Raw genomic sequence first — 25,644 nt, 5'->3', positions numbered from 1 at the left:
TCAGAATTTCTTGAGACACTGTTAGTGTTCTTCCCCAAAATAGCAAGATTCCAATATTAAAAAACAGACATGGAAATCCAGATGAATCCAAATTTAAAAGGGATCTGTAGTTGCAAACAATGCTGGCTGTAGAGTTCAGGCAAGCTGATGAACATTTCTTGTAGCTCCTGTTTCCTTCACAGCATTATTGTAAATGTTGTAGCCTAAGTTATTTGTCTTCACAACTTGGGATGGTTGTTTCCCCACAAGGTACATGTGGTGCAGAATTGTCCTTTATTAGGATAGAATATTCTTGTTGTTCACATCTCGGCCTCTTAGAGGTGCTGTTGTTGTGACTTGGTCACTGTTTCTGACCTTCAAGTGCGTGAAAGGGTAAATTTACACAATTCTTTGTGGCATTTCTTTCTCAAATCTCCAGCACTTATTAACTGAAATGCAGATGGATGTCACCAAATCATCCTATGTATATCTGTTAGTTTTGCTTCCTTCTTTGACTGTTCCTGATCAGTTTCTTCAGGAGTATGTACAAACTCAGGATTTCCTTTGTATGATTCCATATCGAATACAGTGTTGATAGAATACTGGTTATATTTTAGTAAAATCTTTCACCTGTATTGCTTAACCAGTAAACCTACATGACATAACTGTGTCTTGGGCAAGTTATGTCTCTTGTGGAAATGAGAACTGGAAGAACTTCATTCTGCTTATTTAAAGCTTTAAAAACCCTATACTAATTTTATTTTGGTATTATTGTGCTCTTTTCTTTAGACTGAGTTTTCCTAACTCTTCTGTAGAGGTAAAGGATATACATTGTAATGTTTGGCTTATTAGCTCTACCCCGGTCATATTTTATGCTAAACTTGCCCCATCTCATTCCATCTTAGGTGAAATACTCCTTGTAACTGATTGTTCTATACAAAGGGACACTTGATTCTCTGTTTCAACTTCTGCTCTTGAGACCTTAAAAAAGTTCTAATATAGTGTCTGCTATAAAGTTGTACCTTCATTTTATAAAATGAACAATAGTTTCACTATTCACTTCTATTTTCAATAATACAAATTATCAGCTTTACATTTCTCACTACAAATCAAGTGGAGATTCTCATCAGCTCTGATATCAGTCGATTTTTTCACAGAATTATTTTTAAATCTGTCTGAACTTAGACATGGCATCATCCACCACAGATTTTGAAACTCTGACAGTTACATATCACGAAAATATAAAAGTATATTTTTATATTGTCAACTCTCTGTTAATGCTGAATTCATGAGTACTTTGTATAGAAAGCATTGAATATGTGTTTTATGTAACCTTTTCTATTAGGTCATTCAGGATCCTGTTTTGCACGTTTGCAGGAGGCAGGTGAGCAGCTGAGCTGCAGAATTGCATGATTAGGCAATAGGAAGCTTAAATACACACAAAAATTCTGTCTGTGTGTTGTTCAATGTACAAACTGCTTTGTGTTGCCTGCCAATATAAGAGGAATGAGCTATGGACACATTTCTAGGGGCATTCATACATTTATATATGTTAGGTCTTCTCATCAATGCCTCAGCTAAATAAACAATGGCTGAAGAGTCCAGACATGAAGAAATAAGATAAAATAAGTATTTTACAAAATATTACCCAGTTTTTGAGAAAAGTAGCTTTTCCCTTTGACAGCCCTGCCTGCTACTTGAGTGGTCCCAGCAACAGTGTGTAATCCAGGAGTGAAAGACTGTTCCAGCCTTTAGTTCTGCTTTATGTGCAAGGGTCATTGTTGTGATCAGATACTTCTGTGTGTTGATAAAATAGATGAGATGATACGGGAGGACTCCAGCAACTTTAGGGATAGACAAACAAGGTTCAGACAGACACATTTTTGCTGCTTCGCCACCTTATGCTTTTACAGTGTCGAAAAAAATATACATATGTTGAAGGACTGATTTTTCTACTGTAGTAAAAAATCATACTTATTTTATAGCATGCAGTTTGCTGCTTTTACCACTGTTTGCCTCTCCGGGGAATTGGTTCTATGAGTGTATCACAATGCTCACTGCAAATTCCTCACAATGAATGCACAGCGATCAAGCAAATGCTCACAGCAGCTCTGGTTTGCTGCCTGAGACTGTCATGTTGTCAGTCCCTGCTGGCTTGTATGTACTAAATGCATTAACCCCAAGTGGTTAGTCTTTTAAATAATTAATGCTTGAGATATATTTGTAATAATTTTGGTGTTATCATAGAGAAGGGAAGCATTTGGATTAATAACTTCACTATTGTACTCGCTTGGAAAAAAATGCCTTGTGCTGCAGTCTAATTTATGATTCCAATAAAGTATTATTCACCTGCACATATGCCAGAAGAACACTGATTTTTTGCCTTGCTCTGAGTTTCTTCTTGATATCACAAAGCACAAATTTCAATATCTTTTTATGTGCTGAAGACAGATTTATGGGAAGACAGATGAGTTGCTTTTTTTCAGGCTAAGTAGAGATGCTCTGGAGCTTGCGAGAAGGTTCTCTGTGACCTATTACAGTATCCAGTGCCCAATGCTAACTTCTAGTATCTTCTGTCCCTTCAATCTACTCAGCTTTTTCTTCATGAGAAACACAATTTGAGAGTACCCTGCTGTCATAAAATGTGGTTTTTCCTCTTTCCTTTGGAAGATAAAATCTCAGGAAACTTAGAATTATTTTACTTGTGTGACTCCAACTGGAAACAGTGTTTCAGATGTTGGATGAATTTGAGGCCTTGGCCTAGAAAGGGATGTTTATGTTATGTGCTAAGGTCTAAAGGTGCACCAGTAAGGTAAATGAAAAACTTCTATCAAATTGTGGGCAATCGAGTGAATATGTGCCTTCAGTGGTGAACAGAAAAAGTTGCCATCTCTTTGGAAATGAGATATTCAGCCTTGAAGCAAAATGGTGCAGGGCTTAAGAGAACTTTAAGCAGATTTAAAAATGGCCTAGGTTTAAAAAACATGCACACTCCCACAGCCCATTACCTTCTACGTGGTTACTGTATCCAGCCTTGACTACTTTAAATGCAGTTAATAAAAATTGCTCTTAGTAAATATCTGCTTCAGGATGAACAGTAATTTCAACTGTGTAATTCCAAAAAATGCTTTGCAGAATAAGTTAAAAGCAATGGCTTCCAAAGAATCAGCAAGTGTAATCACAGAAGACATGATAAAAGACCAAGACTCTGTGACAACAGACACGGGACAACCTGAAGAAATGCCCAGTGCAGCCGGAGTGGAGCACATGGAGAGGGAAGATGAGCTCCCACAACAGGCGGATGATCTCTCCTTCAGTCTGGATGAACTAAATGTCACGTCATCACCTGAGTCCTCCACCGTTTGTCCAAATCAAGATTATAATTTAGTGAATTCTCTACTAAACCTCACTAAAAGTCCCGTGAGTTGTTTTTTGGTTTGGGGTTTTTTTTCTGTTTAATGTAATAAAACAAAATAGTTGGATGCTGTGTGAAATGGGCAGAGGGAGTGAATATATACAAATATACACACTGTATTTTAGCTATAAAAGCTAAAATGAGGGGTTTTTTGCAGGCAGCTTTTGTAAATTGACAATTTTTTTTGTCAATACAGATTAAAAATTTTATTTTAGAGAATTAATACTAAGTTTGTTGCTGGTAATGTAAGTGGGGTGTTTAAAGAAATATATATAGGATGTTGTATGTTTCACGGACAAGCTACATTGGATAATCAGAAGGTTAAATATATCACAAGAGAATATTTTTAAACCTGCTTTTAATTGTTCTGGCTTAACCAAACACATTCTCTTTGTGAGGGCACTGGGCTATCTCTGAAGTCTGTGTTCTCTAGAAAAACCTGCTGTATGTCTTACCCAGCTCCATCCTCAAATGCAGACCCTTTCAGAAAATATAGAGGGTTGGGTAAGCCTGTAATTGGTACAGCAGTGTTGGGAGCAGAAAACTGACTCTACCACTGCACTTCATCATTGTTACATGATTAGTTTACAGGATATAATATCTTGATCTCAGGGTGACCTACAGCACTAGTTCTGTCAGCCTGAAGGTTGCAGTTGCATTCTTAGTATTTGACAGAGAATCAGGTGAGGTTCTTTACATCCAAATTTATTAACAACTGAAAAGTCAACAAAAATAAATGCATTCACTCACTGTGGGGAAATGGAGAGGTTTTATTTGGGAGATGTTTGCTTCTTGATTTCAAGTGAGCTTCATTCACCCTCTGATTAATTCTTCCATGCCCTTCTGCCAGGACGGCCGGATAGCAGTGAAGGCCTGTGAAGGCCTCATGCTTTTGGTGAGTTTGCCAGAACCAGCAGCTGCCAAGTGCCTGACCCAAAGCACTTGTTTATGTGAATTGTTGACAGACAGGCTGGCCACCCTCTACAAAGCCCTGCCTCAGTCACTGGATCCCTTAGACATTGAAACAGTGGAGGCAATTAACTGGGGGTAAGAATTTTATTTTTGTATTTAATACCCAAAGTGACTTTACATCCCTCCCTGAAACTAATTTTATAGGTAGATAAGGTATATAAAATATTCACCCCCTCCATGCTGAAGCCTCAAGGGCAGAGCTGACACACAGCTGCAGCAGAGTAGTACACTTTGGTTGTCCAGTGTACACATGATTTCTGACATGGGGCCAGGTTTGCCTGCCGATCCTCTGCAGACATTCCTCAGGGGGCAAATTTTTCCACCGAGTTATGTTAGCAGTTTGTAGTGGTGTCATTGGAGTCTCAGGTATGGATTATGTTCTCGTGCAGATGTCCAGGATTTAGGAAACACAAACTTTTCACTGTACACAGCAGACACTGTCAGCTGCTGCGGGGGGCAGGAAGGGTGCATTTGATAACAGCCTGCTGTTGCAAAATTTTTGCAGCGAAAAAGAAGAAGGCAAGAGCTATTGCATGATTCATCAGCATGAAGCAGAAGATACATGCCTGTCATCCTAACTGCTTGCATGTTAGATTCCCAAAACATTTCTCTTCCCCATTCACCTTACTATGAATAACTCATGACCTGTTAGTACTGAGACAAATAGTAGGTATTTGCAAAATGTCTACCAAAATTTATGGTGGTTGGAGTTTGAAATTGGAAGGGGAAAAACCACAACTTTGAATTGTGGGATAAATAACCGTTGGAGTGCTTTACCAAAGAAAATGGTGTATATGTTATTCTTAGAGCCCTTAAATTGAAATAACATGCTTTTTTGTGAAAGATACAATCCAGTTCAGGTATACACTGTGTGGTTTTGCTGGACTTGCATGAGGTTGCTTACTGAGTAGAGAAGAACAATTGCCTTCATTTTATGGTTCTGTGACTACAGGAGTAATTGATTCAGTTTCTGTGGTCTGTGTTTCCTGGGAGACCAGACTTGGTGATCAGTTTTCCCTTCTGACTGCAGAAATACTTAACTGGAGTTCTTCTACTGTACATACTGTGCATCCTTCAGCATGGCTCTGAACACCTGTGTAATGATGGCACTGCCAGATTAGTATAGATTGGCAGAAAAGCCTTTTTAATGTTCCCTTCACTACAAGTAGGTCATTGATTATTCTGTTAGGTTCAATAAGAATGAAGTCCAAGATTCTTCACTTACTTGTAGACTAAATAAATATTTTTTCTGTGTTCTCTAGTTTGGATTCCTATAGCCACAAAGAAGATGCATCTGCTTTTCCAGGGAAAAGAGCGTTGATTTCGTTTCTTTCTTGGTTTGACTACTGTGATCAGCTCATCAAAGAAGCACAAAAGGTTTGAACTATGTTCAGATGATACAAATATATTCAGTAAATAAGTAGTTCCAGTTGTTTCTTAGCTTTTGAGTTTGAGACACACCATTTTGTACTTCTGTTTCAGATGACTGCTGTTGCTATGGCAAAAGCTGTGCGGGAACGATTTTTCATTGATGTTATGGAACCTCAGCTGATGCAAACGTGAGTAGCATCCTACGAGACAGAACAGAATTTGAATCAAGCTGATTTTTTTCAGCTGAAATCCATTACATGTCTGATATGAAATACTTTGTTCAGTTCAGAGATCGGAATCCTCACATCAACTGCACTGTTGCACCGCATTGTTCGTCAGGTCACTTCAGATGTCCTGCTGCAGGAACTTGTGTATTTTATACTTGGAGAACACAGAGACCCGGAAACCTTGGCAGACATCAACAGGCATCCATTGAGACACAGGTTAATCGAGCACTGTGATCATATTTCTGATGAGGTGAGAAGTGATACACAGTAATGTCTGCTGGCCAGTCCTGGCTTATGGAGAGTCTGCAAAGACACCATTGTGAGGACTTTTCATATTGGTGTCAACTAACTTTTTTTGCCAAGAAAAAGAGTTCTGGCAGCCAGCCTCACAATTTCCCTTTAGAAAATGAAAGTCAAGCTGTTTTCTCCACCTAGCATATTGTAACCTTTACTAAAGATTCTTTTCTAAATTTACTTGCCCACTATGCATATCTAGTTAGACTTGCTCACCTGTAAGACAGGGCAAACTCAGTGTCTGTAATTGCATTTTAATTTGTGCTTTGTTAAATGTTGTGTCACTGTTATTTTCCGTGGTGTGTCAATTCTGTGTTGTTATCATATGAGATATAGATTTGGGTTTTAGATGAAGTGTGATCAGAGAATATACACAATACCAATTAAAAGATGATACAATAACTTAAAACTCTTTACACACTGTTAACATTGTTAAAATAATCTACTTCAGTAAAATCCCTCCTCAGGAGCTGCTTGTTTCATTTTCTCCATGAAACAACCTCCACTCTGCTTTTTCAAATAAAAACCAAGCTTGCCTGAAATACAGACCTATGCCTTCCCATATCAATTTTTCAGTATGCCTACCTGCTCACCCTGTCAGAATGAGTTATCTGTATAAATTAGTTGATCTTGGCAAAGCTAAGCACTCTAAAGCTGTCTTTTAAAATTATCTCTGTATTGCTTAAAGTCAGTCTATTTTTAAAAACCTACATCTCCATGTAAGAATCTTAGCCTGTAGTTCTGGTCACAATATCCCAGTATTACTCTGTTTTATTCTGGGTATTTGTTACTAACTTTAAGTCCTGTTCTGTGTCTCATTTGCACAATGATAACCATCTTCCAGCATGGATCTGATTGTAATATGGAAAGCTAAATTGTGAGTTCTTTGTATGTTCTTTGTATTATGTATATGTTATTTTAACAGATTTCAGAACAGTTTTTGTTTTACAGAAAAAAAATACATTCCCATATTGATTTTCAGATGTGTGTGAACTCTTCATCCATGTTTATACCACATTTGGCGTCACAATTGCCTAATTTTTAGTATGATTTTTGCTTCCTTCTGTAATGTCAATAAGTAATTGCAATGTTTTAGGATGTACAAACCAGATATAAGACCAAAACCATAGGGCAGCAGTGCATCAGTTTATTGAAGTCAACTTTTTATGTTGCAGATCAGCATAATGACTTTACGAATGTTTGAGCACCTATTGCAAAAACCCAATGAGCACATTCTTTATAATTTGGTTCTGAGAAATTTGGAAGAAAGAAACTATATGGAATACAAGCCCCTCTGTCAAGAAGATAAAGATGTGGTAGAGAATGGACAGATTGCTGGAGCAGTGTAAGTTTCATTGTTAAGGGAAGTTTTCACAACAGCTAACTTGGATCCTTATTTTTAGAACAAAACAGGAGTTTTTTCAATAATTGAAAGAAAAGTGAGCCTGGATAGCACTTGAGTGCTCTTGTGTATTAATCCATATCCGTAAAGTGATGCAGAAATTATTACATCAGCAACTTATGTAAATTCTTAGAACAGGAATAGAAAAACTAAAATTACCACAAGCCTTTGTGCAGAGCAATAGGCACTCAAAGGTCTTTGTGTATCAATTTATTTATGCATCTATCTAGCTTAAGTCTATGCATATTTGTATTGTAATCAGTGAGATTATTCTTGAAGTCAGTCACTTAGGTGCCTTGCTTATATTTATGTTCTTGAATCATTTCTTGGTGGAACAAGTTTTCTAGGACCCTACATAAAATCCTTTTAAATATCCTATGTAACTCTTCTAACTAATTTTTTTACCAATGGAAGGGTAAGGACTTGCCACACCAGCTATTTTAGTCATCTAAAATAATTGAAATATTTCCTGAGTATAACTCTCTCTCATGTGAAAACTGTGGCTACAGAGTTTAAGTGATTTAATGCAGTGATTTAATGCAGTGATTTATATGAGTCAAAAATGTCTCCTCTGTTGTTCAGAATGTTGGGTATTATAAAGGTTGGTGTTTCTATGTATTGACTAGGTAATAAGATATGGATATGGTAGTGTTCTGGAAAACCTCCTAGTTGTTCAGAGAAGAAAAACACGGAGCATGCCTTGTGACACAGAGATATTCCTGCCTTCCATAATGTTCTGTCAATGATTATGTTTTTGTCTGATATAATCTCACAGAGACCTGGAGGAAGATCCATTATTTACTGATCTGTCTCCAGATAACACATTGTCAGCACAGGAGTGGCTCAGTGCTTCTCCACCTGTCAGTCCAGAACATCCAAAAAATGATGGGAAGACTGAAGTTCATAAAATTGTAAATAGGTGAGTTGAAACAAACACTTAAAGAAATGTCTGAATGTGTGGGTGTCTGCACACACTGTGCAAATTAAATGTACTCTGTAATGGATGTTATTCTGTGCCAGCTGGGAAAATGACTCCGCAGAAGGAAATTATGTGGCATTTTATCAGAAAACTACTTTTGAAAGATTAGAGCTTGCATAAGTAAAAATAATTCAACATAAATGAGAAAAATCGAAGAACTTTGCAGCTAATGGTCTAGTTGAATAGTCGGAATTCACTGTGAAAGCCTTGTTGATTATAAAACTTGCTTTTCGCAGAAATAATTGCTGTTCCAGGACTTGACCTTCCTGGACAAGCATGGGGAGTCTTGCCATAAACGTTTTAGGGAAAAAAACCAAAACTCAAAACTTCCTAAAGTTCCTTAAACACATACATAAAAGTAAATAATTGCCATGCTGGAGATAACCTTCTGTTCCCTGAAAATTAGGGGGCACCTCTGTCACCTGTAACACACCTCAGTGCCCGTCAGTCGTACTGCAAATTGGATATCACAAGGAGGGCAAGCTCTGCTCTAAGCAACTTAGGGATGGTAATTCTCTTAGGAACTAATATTAGGACAAAGGCTGTTTGCTCTGTTAATACATGGTAGCAAGGCAGCACTGGTGTATCAGAGCTGACCTATCTGCTTACCCAGAAATAATCAGAGGTGTTGGCCAAAGGAAACAAACAGCCTGAGGACAGTCAGGACACAAAGACATTGTCACTTCTTGCCCTCTTTCCCCCAGTGCTGCTATATATAGTTTATGGTGGACATGGTTTGGAGCAAAGACACAAAGAACATTCTCCTAAATTCATCTCGTGTAATCTCCATCAGTGAATACAATTTTTTTCAGGATTTGTAGTGTTTTGCAAATTTATATTTTTTTGGATAAGATGAACTCCACATAAAAAGTCAGCTACTACATATTTCTGCTTAAAAATCTTCCAGGAGCATCCAGGAGTTCTTGGGGTGTGGAGAAAGCTGAAATTTGGAATCAGGGTCCAAAGACTGAGGGGTTTTTTGTTTTCCAGAAATTTCAGTGGTTCTAATTTTTATTCTTTTTTTCATGACAGTTACTATTATGATTCAAAATTTAATGATGTATTTTAGGTCAGATATTGGTGAAGTAATAAGGACATACAGTATTTACACTACATATCTGGTAAAGGCAATTCAGTTATATTTGTAACTGGGGCATTTATATGCAAATACTCCTGTATGTCTTAGATGTTAATTTTTTTACCACAGCAAACTATGGTAAATAAAGCTACCTATGAAGTAGGTTTAGAAAAATTTTACCTGTAATCCTTGGTCTCTTTTGGCTTGTTTATTCCCAAGTATATTTTTTTTACTTCTAGTAAGATGGAGTCTGGCCTTTAGCAAATACTTGACTGGTTATGAATATTCCGTTTCATCTCCATTCTATCTGCTGATTCTGAGAAAATGCTTCCACTGAGGATTTTACCTCCAGTGTTAGATACAAAAGTTCTGAAGTATATATCTTGTTATTACAAACAGTAGTTGGAATAGACATGCTTAAATAGATTTTGTAGTCTCTGTTCCTAACATAGAGTTATGGTAGAGTCTGTGGATTAATTGGCCAGACAATTCAGTATTGTGTACACTGGTACAGATGATGAAAAAGTATTGATCAATGCTCTGTGGAATATAGATACTCATTAATGTACTTTTTTTCTCTTTAGTTTTCTCTGTCTTGTACCTGATGAAGCAAAGTCATCGTACCATGTGGAGGGTACAGGTTATGATACTTACCTCAGAGATGCCCACAGACAAGTAAGTCAGTGAAGTCTTCCTTGGTCCTTGAGAATTTGAAATGCTTATGAGAATATACAAATGGTTCTCTAAATAGCCCTAATAAATGCATCTTTTGGTAATGAAAGATGGGAAAATTCAATTTTCATTTTCTAATGAAAACTTACCTTTGGAGATCTTTTGATGATGAATTCACCTTGTATAGCTCTAGGGGGAATAAGGGATGACATTAAATGCATTAATATTCATATAACAAATACAGTGAGAGAAAATCTGAACCTTGGATAGATTCTTAATTTGCTTTTGCATTTATCTGCATTCTCTTGGAGAATTGCCTGCCAAGCTGTTTGAAAGAACTAAAGAGAAATTAAAATGCTGCATAGCAGTTATGCAATCTGGGACTTTGAAAATAAAAGCTCATCACGGGAAATGCGCAGCCTAAGGCATTCAGGTTGGAAGTTGGGAGGTTGGGGAGCTAGGGAAAGCTGTATGATATACTGCTTTGAAATAAATGCAAGTTTTGTTTTTACAAATATAATATAAAGTTTCCTTGGTCAGAGGACAGTGCCTGTTTGCAGCTTTCATATTGAAGTCTTGTGAATCTTCTAAAGTAGAAAAATTTATGCAAAGGAGCAGAGTAACTGAGAGCTATATTTGGTAGGTAATTCAAAGATTCCATAACCTTGGAATTATGTTATCAGCAGTTTAAGATGGGAGGCTTGGATTTCTGTATTTATTATATTGCTTTATCTGCTGAAGTAGTCTCTCCTGAAAAGAAAGGGAATAGAAAATAGAGAATAAGGAAACAAGAGTTGATGTAAAATTCCCCTATCTTCTATTCTTGGATGCCAGAAACCACTTATCATCTTTGTCTTTCTTTCATGCCTTGGGAAAAAGAGTATTCTGGGAGTTATTAGAGAGCAGAATTGGTTTCTGTCACTTCCTGACAATGATATGGCTACTGTTAAAATATTTCCCCCCTAAGAATAGCCCTGCCTATTGCTGTTATTACATCCAAATAGCTGTTCTGCTTCCATATTTCTATTCCTGGAAGGCTGCACAGGTAGGTAAGCTACATGCAGTGCAGAATTTCTGAGTCTGTTTTCTCTCCCTTTTGCTTCTGTTTATTCCTGTGTTCCTTATTTTTTCTGCTATAAGTCGTGCTCCTTTCAAGGTACAATTCCTTGAAAGTGAGACATCAGGCAGCCCAGAGCGAATGAGGGACACAGGTTGAGAAAGACTGTTAGGAGTGATAGGAAACAAAAAGAGGCAAGAGGAAACCCTGGAATTCTTTTCATTTGTGTGAAAATATATATATATATTTGCATATACACAGGCCTTTCCTGTCCTGGGAATTAGGGAGCAACACAGTTTGAATAGCAAGACAAGCTATACATAATATAGTGGAAATGTGGTAATGTATTGACAAGAAGAATGTGTAAGAATGCAATTCCTGCTTTAGAAGAGCCTTGATCAGGATGTGTATTGTTTGGCTTTGCTTTGTGCTCTGGCCCCAGCTGCTTTTTGGGAGCTCTGTTCTCCACTGGTTGTTTCTCAAGCTACCCTAATAGCAGGAATGTCAAGAAGAAAATGAGGTGCCTGCTGATAGTGTTTACTTTACAATGACTGTTCTTTTTGAGCTTAGAGTTTTCATTTAGCTACAGATTATAATTTTAAGGTGTATATACTACTCAAAAGAAATTAAATTGTTTCCATGGAGATTTAAGTCTGTTTTCCTAACTACTTTTTTCTAGTTCCGGGATTATTGTGTCATTTGCTTACGGTGGGAGTGGCCTGGATCTCCCAGGTCTTTGGAAAAGTGCAATTTAGAAGCGTCATTTTTTGAAGGACACTTCTTGAAAGTCCTGTTTGAAAGAATGGGAAGGATTCTTGATCAGGTAAGAAAAAACAGGTTAAGAATTCCATTTCTGATACTTTCATCAGTGCTAAAGAGCTGATAAGGTCCTGTGGATTCCCATCAGTCAGTTTTCTATTATAGTTTCGTATTATTGTGTAATGTCCCATGTCCTTGGTGCAGGTCCCTGTAGATTGCAGGATGTTGCAATGATCAGTGTTATCAGTTTAACAAAAGGAAGAACAAAAACTCTCTTATCTTTGTTAGCCACCTTTTTGTGTACCGAATGTTTTATTAACCAGAAATATCATTTAAATTGAGTAAGGAAAGTATATCCTTAAGATAAAAGATGAAGGTAAGATAGTATCTTAGGAATTCCTAAGATAGTATGTTAGGAATCCTTCAGTCTTAGCGTTTTTCTGTTCTGTTTTCATTTTACGGTGTTTGTTGTAAAATGGTTCTGTTTTCATTTTACAGCATTTGCACTTAAAAAGCATATACATATTCCAGTAAATAAAATATGGTACATCATCTTTCTGCCACATTTCAGTGAACTTCAATCTGAAGTCTTGTTCAGGAAGCAGTTTATGTCACTGTGTAAGGTGAAAAGAACTTACTGCATCACTGCTAATACTTTCCCCATTTTTTCAGTTTTTAAAAAACTTTCCAGTGAAAGTTTCTATACGATATTCTTTTCTACCTGTAATGTGAAGTATGTTTTTTCCTGTTTGATTATCTTCAAATAATAAAAATATATCTGCTAAAGGCAAACAAATGAGATAAAACCTGACAGGCTCCTTGTTTTGAAAAGGTGGTGTGACATGTCAGATCCAGATTAGTGCAAAAGAATTAAAAGAAAGTGACTTTTTCTAATGCCTGTTTGTTTCTATGTTCAACCAGTTCGCACAACCTTGACTTTCTGGGGAGAAAGTGAGGGATCAGGGAGGTGAGAAGGAGTTTCCCTTTGTGGAAACTTAGTGTTTCTTTGCCTTCTCTAAACTCTGGGCTTATGTTCCTCAAGTCAATATTACTGCTTTAGATCAAAAAGATAATTTTTCTTTCCAGTGAAAATGAGCCCTGAAAATCTCAATTACCTTCCCTGTAATACCAGCTGGAGTGGCTACAAATGTGGTTGTACCAGTTTCAGAAGCTTGTACAATTCTTTCCTGTTTTGCATGTGGAGCTATCTACAGAATAAACAATTAGCTGTGGTAGTGCCAGATTTCCTGGTCATAAGCATACAAGAGCCATTTGAACCTATAAATGCACAGGGAACATGTCAGGAAGCCAGTAGCAGCCTTTAGGTCAGCTCTATGAGTGTTCAGGGGAACACTCTGATGTGATTATGATACCAGAAAACTTTGCAGAGGTGGTAGGTACCACTAACATAGTTTTTGGCAGAAGATAGCTGAGGCACAACAAGTGAAGTAAATTGTTTCAAGTACCTCATCTACTAGACACTACCTTCTTCCTCCTGCTAGTACTATAAATTTCTATGGAACTGACTGTTTGCTAAGAATTTTTTTTAACCTTCCTGAACTTCAAATTTTGCTGCATTTAATCTTTTCAGTTACAGGGAAAGTTTTTAGGATGTTATCTGAAATGGGGCAGTCTTAGTTAGTCTGCTGACATATGGACAGAAATAAAAGCTCTGTGTGAAGAAGCAGCTTTCCTTAATGCTCTCAATTAGTTCAAATCACAACAGCAATCTGTCTGAACAATGCAGCACGTGTTACTACTTTGTTTCCTTCTCTTCTTGTGAACATCAGATAATGCTCATTGCTTCAAAGCTTCCTAATGAATTGGCTGATTCAGACAGCTCTAAAGACCTTCTACAGATCAGCTAGGTAGGCAGTGAATGGATTTATGGAAGGAATTTGTGTCTCCCTCTGCAGAGTAGCTCTGCCATAATAACTCAAAGTGTAGTGATCTCTTCTACCTATAACATCTCTGGTCCAGGGTCCTAAAGCTTCATTTGTTAGGAGATTGGGATGAATTTATTGCTGGAGTATCACATACCAAAATAACTGTCACTGACCGAAAGAAATAGGTGCTTTCACTTCAGAAGATCTGTAAGGCAACTTTGCTATGCCACACTGTGTGGTAACAAATTCAAGAATAAGGTACCTAAATATTACTTAGGTGTCCATGTCTAGTCCGTGGAAATTTTGTGAAAACAGCCCTGGTAGTCTCTGGAGCTCTTATGCTGAAAAGCAGGTCTCTTTTAGTGCAAAGTGGATCACCATCTCAGCTTCTGCAACTGTATGGACTGAAAGCTGCTCTCAGGTGCCTGAACTGAGGTATCTTGCCCAAGCTTGTGGCTACAACAGGGATCTTGCAGGATTCACCATCTTTGGAACCATCAAGAGACCAGCAGATACTCTGGAGCATCTAAGATGGCAGGAGATGTTTGTGTGTTGTCAGGTGTATCAAGTGTCAGATCTCTGCTGAGTAGGCTAATGCCAGCTTAGACATGTAGACATAGCTAATGTCTTAATAGCTAACTGTCTTAATCTGAGGGTGAATTCTTCCAAATCTGAAAGAGGCAAGAATCTGATTGTTCAGTGAGATGCTAACTTGAGAGCATAAAGATGATAATTTGAGATCATTAATTCATCCTATTCTAGATGTGATTATGCCAGTGAGGATGTTACTACCAATATGCAGATACAGAGATGGAATGAGGGCCCTGTAATCCACTTAAATCGACAAGGTTGATTGACAGAGGTGTACCAAAGGAATGTTTGTCCATCTCTTGTCAATGTAGTCTGTTCTACCATTGAATAGATAGAAGGAAACTCCATTAGTTTGCAAATTTGGGGCTGAATTAAAGTTCAGCTTGTTTTCACTGAGATGAGAAAATCAAAGATGGGAAAAAAGTATTTTGAACATTTAGAAGCTGTGGTGAAAATACTTGCTTTTATGGAAATGAGTTTCTTACTAGGATGGTAAAATCCTTTATACTAGGCCCTGATTTTTTCCTTGAAAATTAGGTACTATTTTTTTCCTTATGCCTTATGAGCATCTTCCAGCATCTGACAGTGTTGCGTGTTCCCTTTGGTTGATTTGCGGAAATGAGGTAGAGAAGCAGCTCAGAATATCATGCTGCTTTCCCAGCCCAGGACTGTCTCATCTCCCATAGCATGCTGCCACAAGATGACCAGGCCTTCTGCAATGCTTCTTACCCAGAAAAAAAATGAAGTAGAAGAGAAATAACATATTAGCCGTAAACATGGATTTGTGTCTGCCAATTTCCTGAGCTCATATGCTTCACAGTTTCCCATCAGAAGCAAGCAGATGTTTAATCTAAGCTGATTCCATGCTATTTGTTTAGCTGAAGAAATGTTTTATGGGAAGAGGACTTACCCTACAATAAACAAGTGTGCAAAAACTTCAAGTGGTTGTAGCAGATCATAATATCTAATACTCAGCTGTCATATTCACATCACTGCTGTTGTGAAAAGCAGAGATTGGGCCTGTCTTCTAATCTAACTTTTTATCTTTCTTTATTCATAACCCTGTATATAAGGTTCTGGTAGTTAAATAAACACAAGCTGGATGAAGAGAAGCCAGCATGGAAATAACTGAGCACTGTGTTTTCCCTTTTTTGCAGCCCTATGATGTAAATTTACAAGTTACGTCAGTGTTGTCCAAACTGTCCCTGTTTCCCCATCCTCATATACATGAATACCTTTTGGATCCCTATGTAAACCTTGCCTCTGGCTGCAAGTCTCTCTTCTCTGTCATTGTCAGGGTGAGTAAACACACAGGTAATACTTACATATGGCTATACAGCAGAAATATATTTAATAACTTTGTGGTTAGTGGTAGTAGTTGCTGGGTAGTTGAAGTTGGCAAATGGTTTCTCTCTGAAAGCAGATACTTACAGTCTTGATCTGAGTCAAGATTTTGGATTTTCTACAAAAAATACTGAAAATGCATTTCATGTCTTCAGAATTTTTTGTTGTTTAGTTTCATTGTGTAGATGCAAGATATCCCCTCTGGCAATGCTGTTGCTTTAAACTGGACTAGGTCACATTGCTGTCACTTGCAGGCAAAGTCAGGTAGTGCCATGGGAACAGGCCACCTTTGCACCTGGATGGGAAAGAGATGGTTTTGATACACACACAAGAACACTCCTTAATGCCCAGTGCCTGGCTGAGGGTCCCTGCTCAGGCTCTTTTTTTTTTTCTGATTAAGGCTGTTCTTGATGATGTAGTCCTGGATTTGGGGACCCCTGGTGGCCTAGTGGTTAGCATGCAGGACTCTCACCTCTGCGACCCAGGTTCGAATCCCAGCCAGTCCCCCGGGCAGATGGAGCCCGTTAGCCCTGTGTGGCCATCCATCTATGAGAAGGTCACTCTAAACAAACCTACGTCCTGAGGACCTCACTGCCATTGTCCAAGCTTGCTTGGCCCCGGCAGATGAACCTTAGGATTAAAGGGTGGGCTCAGTTCAGCGCAGGCTGTGTCTCACCTAAAAAATCCATTGCGCAGGCTGGAAAGGTAAAAGACCTTTCCCCAAATCTTCGTACGCGAAGACTGGCCATTATTATTAGTCCTGGATTTATCTAAAGTCCCCTTCTCCTCCTCTCTGATTCCATCTCTTCCTGCCAGACCTGCATCCTAGAAGTGCTGGCTGGGTGCCTGTCACACTGCAATCTTCCTAGTCAGAATCCCTCGTTTACCCTACGCACCAGCTGTTATTAAGCTGGTCAGCAGCTTGTTAATGCTGCTTGCCCAGTACTGACAGAGGGCTTGGCTCCCTTCTTCCCAGCAGCCCTCCCCGTTCCAAAATACAAATCTTCACTCTCTCCCCTTGTGCTTTCCCTAAACCCATAAATTTACTGGTCAATTGCCTGCGTCAGCATTAACTAAGACAAATTAATCATACACATAATTAAAACAAGTAATGCTATTTGTGACAACAGCAAGTAAGGCGTTTGTATCTCTTTACTTTCTGCCCCTCTTTTGGGTCAGAGCAGCTACTCCATATGTTGTTCTGTGACCCTGTGAGGAGGCTGAAGTGGGTCTGTGTCCTGGGCACTGAAGCTGTCATTAACCTTGCTGGCACTCTACACAGGTGGTAACTTTGTGTGTCCATGGCATTGGGCTTTACAGGTCGTCGGAGACCTCATGGTAAGAATCCAACGCATCCCAGATTTCACTCCCAAACTTCTGCTGGTCAGAAAACGCCTGCTGGGCTTGGAGCCCGAAGGGCCCATGTGAGTAAATAATGCTGCACATTGTCCAAGACCCATGGCTGGTTTTGTGTGTGCCAGTCCTGACTCCCTGCAATTTTCTCTCTGTCCCAGCATTGACCACATGACGTTACTAGAGGGCGTGATTGTGCTGGAAGAGTTCTGCAAAGAGCTGGCAGCGATCGCCTTTGTGAAGTACCACACCTCGGCCACGCCGTGAGCAGCCCTGGGGGGTCAGGCTGGGAAGCCACCGGGCTCCCTTCAGCCACAAGTCCATTGACAACACCCAAAGAGAAGAGGTGGTGCCTCCTGGAAAAATGTAAGGGGACGTTTGGCAGAACTGGAAAACAACTTCCTTTCACCAGATGTTCAGATTGCAAGAGAGGGGGATTCAAGTGGACCTAGAATATGAGTGAAGGCATTTTGGGAGAAACCAATACATAGCATTTCTAGCCACTGTATGAAGAGCTGCAAAAGCTGCATGAAGAACCACAGACATCAGACCTTGGTTATTCTAATGACAGTGTTTAGAGAGTTTGGTCTTATGTTCTGGGGCTCACATGTACTTTGTGACCATATTACTTTTAAAAAGCAAATTAATTTTATAACATTTTTATGTCTTAATTCTTTTTCTTTTCTGTTGAAGATATGAAAGGAAATCATAGTTGCAATGTATGTTATTAAAAATGATGAGGTTCAAAAAATCCACCAATCCATATATAGTAGGATATGTTAATGAGGGGTCATTTTTGTTTTGGTGGATCTTAAAGACAACTCTGAGCTTGATTCCTCAATGGATTAATTCAAGAGATATGTCAGTATAAAATCAATACTGATGCAATTAATCCTGATTTGGCATCACATCCATAACAAATATATCTGAAGTGTACATGTTTGTAGCATGCTTGTCTCTGTCATTCCAAGCTATTGATCTCAGGTCATCTGCATAAGTAGATTTGCTTTAGGTTTTTTCATGAGAATTGTAGATGTTTGACCCATGTCACCTTTACAGAGAGGTTAATTCTAGGTCATTAGTAGTTGTTGCTGAAACAGTATTTTTAATTTCTTTTAAATTGGTATATAGCCTGAATTGCTTTAAGAATCTTCTGTGCCTTGAAAATTGGCAGCATTCTGTTATTTTTTGAGATGTTTCTGTTGCTTATCTAGCCATCAGAGTGATGCCAACTCGGTTAAAACATTGATAACTTATACAGGACCAAAATTTGCACCTGCTTTTCGTAATGCTGGGATGCAGGAATGCCTTTCAATGAATCCTTTTCAGTATGAATGCCATCAGCCAGGGCAGGTGTTGGCACTGCAAGTGGAGGCCACGTCAGTGTGCTTTGCTCCTGTTGGTGGCAACCCGCACTTGGCAGAGTCCTTGTTGAGCACTGGCAGGTGTGGGGGGCTGTGCTTGAACCTTCCAGTCACACTGGATGTCTGGGGTGAGAGACCTGTCCTGCTCTCACACACGTATGCAGGCCCCCTCCTATGAACCTACCATGGGCAGGCAATATAGAGCTTCACTCCTGTTTACATTGTGTTTCTTCATTTGTCTTTCCTCCTGCCCTGTTTGCACAGTTAAAACCCATTTCAGATCTCACTGCTCACATGCAATGATGGACTCATTTACTCAGTCACTACAATTTTTCTGGATTTACGTGACTGTAGCAGGGAATCAGATTTTGCTCTGAATCCATGCCTTTAAGGACTTGTTTTTTAATATTTATGGAACCTGGATGTTGAGAGGCCTTTTAAGTTAGCAGGTTAATTAGAGCAGTGTCACAGTTAATGGGCTAAATTTATTGTTGTCAGCGGTGAAGAGGGTCCTGCTGTAAAAGCTTCCAGTACAGGTTCAGCTGGAGAAAGTAGCTTTGGAACTGGGGAAACATTTTGGCTGGTAAAACCTGTATGCAATGGCTTCCTGTACTGGGACACTTTTAAAAAGTGTGGCATTTCTCTGGCAAACAAAAGCATGTTTTACTTCCTCACCTGTTTGGGTGAGGATTTTTTTTCTTATGAATTTAGCCCAAAATTGTTTTCATGTCCAAGTAGCACAGTAGGGTATAGTTTAAAAAAATGACACTTTTTTCATTTTTGTTCTTTAGAAACATACCTTGAAAGCAGCAAATCATTTTTAGTGATCTGTATTGCAGTTGGTCTGCATTAGAAGCTTCATTGATACCTGACCCATAGTTTGAAACACGTTGATGTCTTTGCAGAGAGATGTTTAATACATATATTTGTTATAAATAAGGTCCCAGTTCAGCATAACAGTTAAACATAAGCTTAGTTTCAAAAATTTTGTCCTTAAATCACAATTTTTTACATAAACAAAGTTAAGCTATTGAGCACAAATAGTGATGCTTTACTGAATTTGGGTCTTTTTTGATTTTGCTTGAGCTTAATTACTTTTTCCTCAAATTTTCTATTTTCATTATTTATTTTTTTTTAAGTGTGCGCTCCAGAGCACTTCTAATGTCCCGATTTCAGTGGAAACTGGAAGCAGTAAAGTGACTATAAATGAAAATGAGAGAAGTGTTAAAACTTCCAAGAGCATTCCAAGTAATATAAGAATTTATAAAGCCATTCAAGAGATGCCTGATCTCAAATGAAAGCATTAACATCTTTTGTTGTCATTGCTGTTTTCACTGATACCTGAGCTCATTACACTGTAATGCCTCTGTGGCATTTTAATGCAAAACAGTTTGCCAAGCTGCAAACACAGTTCCTTAAGCTTGTCCATGAGAAAAATAAGTAGATATAACTATAATCAGTCTGAAATTCAGGCTATAATTGTACAGTCTCCAGTGACATTGGTGAAGTTCTTGCAAATCAAATGTTATTTAGTTGATAAATTTATAAGACATGGATCCATCCTGATAGAAGTGAAGCAATCCTTAAAGTTGCTTTAGCCTAAACTGTTCTTGTGAGTGCTGCCTCCAAACCCTTGATTACCATACCTGATGACAATAACCTTTATTTTTGTAAAAGTGATTTAATCTTCCATAAGAGATGGAACTCGTTTAATTATTTTTGTGGTGATATTTTTCATGCACTTTTTTTTTTTAAAAAAAGGTTAGAAGTTAGTTGAGGTCCATGTTTTCACCTTTTCGATCTATGCATGTCATTGAGGTGCCCATTTTGTTTGTGTGTGTGTGTCTGTATGTGGTTATTTATTACCCAGAGAGGGCCACCTGAGAAAATATAAGGCCTGAAGAGCTCATGGCATATGTAGATCCTTCAGATGTCAGTGGGAAATGTGAGTGCTTACCCCTTAGAAAATAGGGCCACCAGTATTAGATTGGAATACTTGAGAGGTAATACTAGAATAATTTTTTATTTCAAAAGGCAGACCCCAACCACATTTTAATCCTGATGCACATGTGTGTAAATAGAAGCATTTTTTACATTTTTTTTCATTTATAGTATGTATTTGATTTAGAGTCTGATTTAGAAAATTTTGTAATAAGCCATGTGCTAGCTCTGGTAGAACAAGTTTGTCCTTAGTTTCTCATATGACTGTAATATTCCTGGTATTCAGATCCTGTCTGTGTAATGTTCTTACTATATATTGTCTGTGCAATATAAAAGCTGTGACTTGATACACAGCTTGAGTCTGGCTGTATATCACCTATGTATATATATATATATACATATATATATAAAAGGACCAGAATCCCGAGCTTGCTTACACTATGATTAGTGTAAAGATTGCCACACTTGATTTTACAGGGCACAAGTAATCATGGAATGGCTTTGTAATGCATGGTAATTTCTACCATAACCTGCTGTGTAATCTCACAGATGACATTCTCTTAGTGCTCTTTGTCTTGCTAAAAGAAATACTAACCCAAAGTGCTTGGTAAAATTGAAGGGTCCTGTAGTAGACCTGAGGCTACATGGAAAATCCATACCTGATATTGCATATCATACAGGGTTTTCAAAACATGCCCTTCATGCTTACTGTGCCCTGTAAAATAATGTAACTATATAAAATATATACTCCTTGTTTTGCCTCCTGCCTTGTTTACATTAAACAGAGGATATTCAGTAAAAATTTTCTATTAAACTTTGTGTAGGTCACTTACTAACAGTGTTGCCAAGGTTTCACAGGTGTGGGATTTTCAGTGAGGAATTGTTGAAACAGCCACATTACCAGACATACAATATTAAGTTTTATGAAGGAGGTTGTGGTAAATTCAACTTTTTGTGCTAAAAAATGCATGGAGGATTAAAAGGGATATTCTCAAAATAAATTAATTTCAACGAAGCGACTGCTTCTGTTATTACAGAACCCATAATACTTCTTGTATGGATGACCTTGAGACAGAAAATGTTTTAGGATTTTACATCATGCCTTTGATCCTGAAGTCCTCATTTATTTTGAGTCTGTCACTGCAGTGTCTTCTGGGATAAACCTGTACTATCCTGTGCAGGGCTCGGAGTGAATCAGCATGCTCTTGCCTATGAAAATTGGAAGCTGAGGGAAATGGCCAGGTTGGAGCCATCCTGAGCACAGATTAACATCTGCTCTTTCCTGAGAGCCCTGATATCTTTCCAGAAAGGCAGCAGCTGGTCAAGACCTTGGTTTTCTATTGCATTTGAGTGCAGAGTGCGTCAGTCACAACATTAATTTATTGAATTGGGGACAAATGTCTGTCAGATATATGAATAAGCATAATTTCTTCCTTCGGGGCCTTCAAGGAAGGCTTTTATACATAGGGGGTTATATATGTTTTTATATATTTTTAAATTGCATTTATTGTGGGGGTTTTTTTCAGTTTTGGTGTCCTTCAAGTTTTCATCATCCTTTGAAAAATCTTGTCTCTCTGTAGGATCCCCTCTGAGGGCTACACTTGGATGTTAAGCTGTTTCTCTTCAGTATTTAACAGCTACAAGTGCTCTTGCATCTTTACAAGAACAGTGCTACAGCAAGATGATGCACTTGACAGCTTTTTTTATAGCTCTCTGCATCTTTCCTCCATCCTCTTGGGTCTTGGAGATTGTCATCTCCTACCCCAGATCGTTTATTTGCTGTGCCTGCGTGAGGCATTCAGAGATTTAGGAACACTTTGCTTTCCCAATCAGTGAGGAAGTTGTATCAGATTTGAACATTTGGCATCTTCTTGTATTTTTCTCTCACTTTGATATCCTTGAAATGACTGAGTTATTGAAGCATGATAAGCTTATGGCACTTGCATTCTGATAGAAGATTTTGGGGCTCTACATCCTGTTGGAGAAAAAAATGAAAAACAAACCTAAGAGAGTGTTATCAGTGTGTGGTCTCTACTTCATATTCATTAACTTATTTTACAAATTCTCAGCCAAAGTTCTCAATATAGATACAAATAGCACAGGATCTACTGACTTTGTTAACCTTTAAATATTAACAGAACTGATGCTGTGAAAGCCTCAAGGATTTTGCTAGTTTGGTATGTGATCCAATTGGATTAAAGTGGATTAATGCTCAGTGAAGTGAATCTGTCACAACTTGTATGAGCCCTTTCAGCCTCAACCCATGTGTTCCTGGTGCATCCTTTATCAGCCAGGGTTCCCTTTGAACAGTGAGAAAAAGAACTGAAGAGCAATTTAGGAATCAAGTGAAGCATATGGTGGATTAAAGTTTTCAGGTGTCATAAGCTTCTTGGGAATGCAAAAAAAGAAAATGTGAAACATTACATTTTACACATTAGGACTGGTTGCTGGCACTGCCTTTGGAGTCACATCTGTGAGGATAAAAAGATGCATCTTGGAATGTGGTACCTCACTGGGTCACTTAAATTGCCCTTGCTAGGATGGTATATATATTCTGAACTATGTTTCATTAAACTGGTGGTGTAGAATAAATGCTGCTGGTGGTATAGAATCTGCTAGAACAGTGCTGTGGAACTGACAACTTTGTAAGTATCTTGTAACTTTGACAAAGCAGATGCATCTTGCTGGCTTTGCCTCTCTCTCCACAGCATCATGTAAAACATGGCAGTAAAAGCATTTTACATACTGAAAAATAAGGAAATGTGAAGGGAAGAACCCCACTTCTGTACTAGGAACATATTCTCCTAATCACCCTAATTTTCAAAAAGGGGAAACTCATTATATTCTAAAGTGAACAATTCTCTGAAATAACTTCTGAAACGAGGAAGGGTATCCACAGGGAGCCCTAGACGGTGAGTGTAAACCTGCTTTAGTAATTTGCACTGAGGTTGGCAGAAATGAGACATTGGTGTTACATATTTCAAGGTGTATGGTATCCTGTTTCCAGTCTGGAGAGATGAAGCAGACGAACGTAAGTGTTTGTGCTGAGTAATACATATAACAAGAGACAGGAAGTTCTGCAGAAAACAGCAAAAGATATTAAACTGATTTTAGAGAGGAGTGCAACAGAGGTAACTAAATTTAGCATAGTTAAATTATGGCTTAGGGTTAGAGGAACATTACTTCCCAATAAAAAGATCTGGAAGACTTAAGCACCAAGACTGAAAGAATTATGAAGCCTTAATTTATTGGAATGCAATTAAGAATGAAGTAATGACACTGAGGAAAACTGATACTCATTATCAGTGAGAACTCCCCGACTATGAATGCTGCTGAAACAGAAGAGGAAGGAGCCTGTACCCTTATGCTTTGAAAACCAGACTGGACAAAACATTGGATGTTTCCAGAGGGAACCAGCCTGTGTCATTGAGGAGATGAAGTAAATGCACATTTACATCCTCAGACACCCAGCTAATGAATGGTTCCAGAATGACTTGGATTTGTTCTGCTGGGAAGAAGGGAGATGGACTGATCCACTTCTCCTGTGGAGCACCTCCTGTAAATGAGGGAAGTTGCTGCAATCTGAGAAAAGCAATTTTCAGCTTTCTAAAATGCAACTCCCTTACATAACAACCTCTCAGCAGAAGCAGCACCCATTACACCCAGCGGGCGGCACAGCTTGATTAGCAGGGCCAGGATCCCTCCTCCCTCCCCCCCGTGCTGAGCTCCTTGGAGAGGAGAAACAAATTACCTGTTCTCTGAACCGTCATTATCCTTTACTTGAGGAACCCACTTCTGCTTCCCTCATCTCCACATCCACAGGAAGCACCTGTCAAGTTCATATTTCTTAATTTGGGTCATGAATTTTTATTTCCTAAGGCTTTCAGAGACTCCCATTTTTGCTGTTAGCAGGCTGTCCATCAACACTGCACATTTACAGACAATTTTCCTTTCAGTTTCCTGCAAAGGGAAAAAAAGTACTTGTATTGTTTATCCTGGCTTTTAGACCCACGTTCTCTTGCCTTGTTAATTCCATCCTTTCAAATCCCTGAAAATGTTTTTTGTCTTGTCCTTCACCTGGAGGATTCAGCAGTCAGCAGTTTGTGCAGCTCAGCATATACGGACAACAGACATAAAATCAGAGCTGCTTCTGCCCACCCAGGTCCAACTGCAGCATCTGTAGGGGAAATCCCATCTGCATAGCAAACGTGGTGGGCTGGGCAGAAGGAAAACCTGAACACACTGAAATCTATGGAAATTTTGCTGTCAGTTGAAATGCATAGTCTCTACTCTCTGCTTCCCAAACCCAGTATGTCCGCTAATGTTTTTTTCGGAAGGAAAAACAGGAATGAAAAGAAAAAAGTGGATTACTGAAGAAAACTGGATAGCTTGGTCATGTTTAAAAGAAGGACACCTGAGCAGATGTATTCTGCTGATTTAGAGAGCATGTCAGCACAACTACTGACCCAGCAACAGTTTCAAGCTTGGCAACAGCCGTGTCTGATACCAGCTCATCACAGGGACAGAGGACATGGCTCGGCTCAGGCATGTGTGGGACAACTGTTGGCTTGGACCAAGGGAAATGCAACATTTTGTAACCCTCAGAGGGGATTTTACAGCATTACCACAGAAGTAAAGTATTAATGAATGAGAGGAGAAGCTTATTTCATATATATTTATATATGTCATATATGTGAGATATGTGAAATATATATTTCATATCTTTTATATTTCTGATTGCTCAAAAATTTATTATTTTGGTGCTGTTCCTTTGTTCAAATAATCAAACACAAACTACTAAAGAACCAAAGCCTGAAGAGTTTGGGATCAAAATGTAGTCACCTGAATGTCATGGCCTTGCTTACATTGGCAAAAAATTGTCAGGATCATATCAGATACATATTTAAGCCAGTGATAACTGAAGTATTACCCTCTCAGAGGATACACCAGAAGGCTGCTT

The 25,644-nt window shown here is 38.5% G+C and overlaps 1 protein-coding gene across 2 annotated transcripts in view; it reads left to right on the top strand.

Annotated features, from left to right (window-relative positions):
- The window catches only part of FAM160B1 (family with sequence similarity 160 member B1), a 34,345-nt gene extending 12,646 nt beyond the window's left edge, over positions 1–21,699 (top strand). The window contains exons 6-18 of one of the 2 annotated variants that reach the window (XM_027692105.1): positions 1,325–1,363; positions 3,115–3,399; positions 4,245–4,441; positions 5,629–5,743; positions 5,849–5,925; positions 6,022–6,214; positions 7,434–7,603; positions 8,436–8,579; positions 10,302–10,392; positions 12,126–12,269; positions 15,840–15,980; positions 17,347–17,450; positions 17,541–21,699. In XM_027692105.1, the coding sequence (XP_027547906.1) occupies positions 1,325–1,363; positions 3,115–3,399; positions 4,245–4,441; positions 5,629–5,743; positions 5,849–5,925; positions 6,022–6,214; positions 7,434–7,603; positions 8,436–8,579; positions 10,302–10,392; positions 12,126–12,269; positions 15,840–15,980; positions 17,347–17,450; positions 17,541–17,646 (1,806 nt within the window). In that variant the 3' untranslated portion in view covers positions 17,647–21,699. The remainder of the gene's footprint in view (positions 1–1,324; positions 1,364–3,114; positions 3,400–4,244; positions 4,442–5,628; positions 5,744–5,848; positions 5,926–6,021; positions 6,215–7,433; positions 7,604–8,435; positions 8,580–10,301; positions 10,393–12,125; positions 12,270–15,839; positions 15,981–17,346; positions 17,451–17,540) is intronic. The other variant, XM_027692106.1, reaches the window with a different exon arrangement.
- The last annotated feature ends 3,945 nt before the right edge of the window (positions 21,700–25,644 follow it).

The sequence above is a fragment of the Neopelma chrysocephalum genome, unplaced genomic scaffold (assembly GCF_003984885.1).
Source record: "Neopelma chrysocephalum unplaced genomic scaffold, ASM398488v2 Primary Assembly neopelma1_85, whole genome shotgun sequence".
NCBI lineage: Eukaryota > Metazoa > Chordata > Aves > Passeriformes > Pipridae > Neopelma > Neopelma chrysocephalum.
Note: the sequence above shows the minus strand (reverse complement) of the source record. Positions and strands in the feature narration are given on the sequence as shown.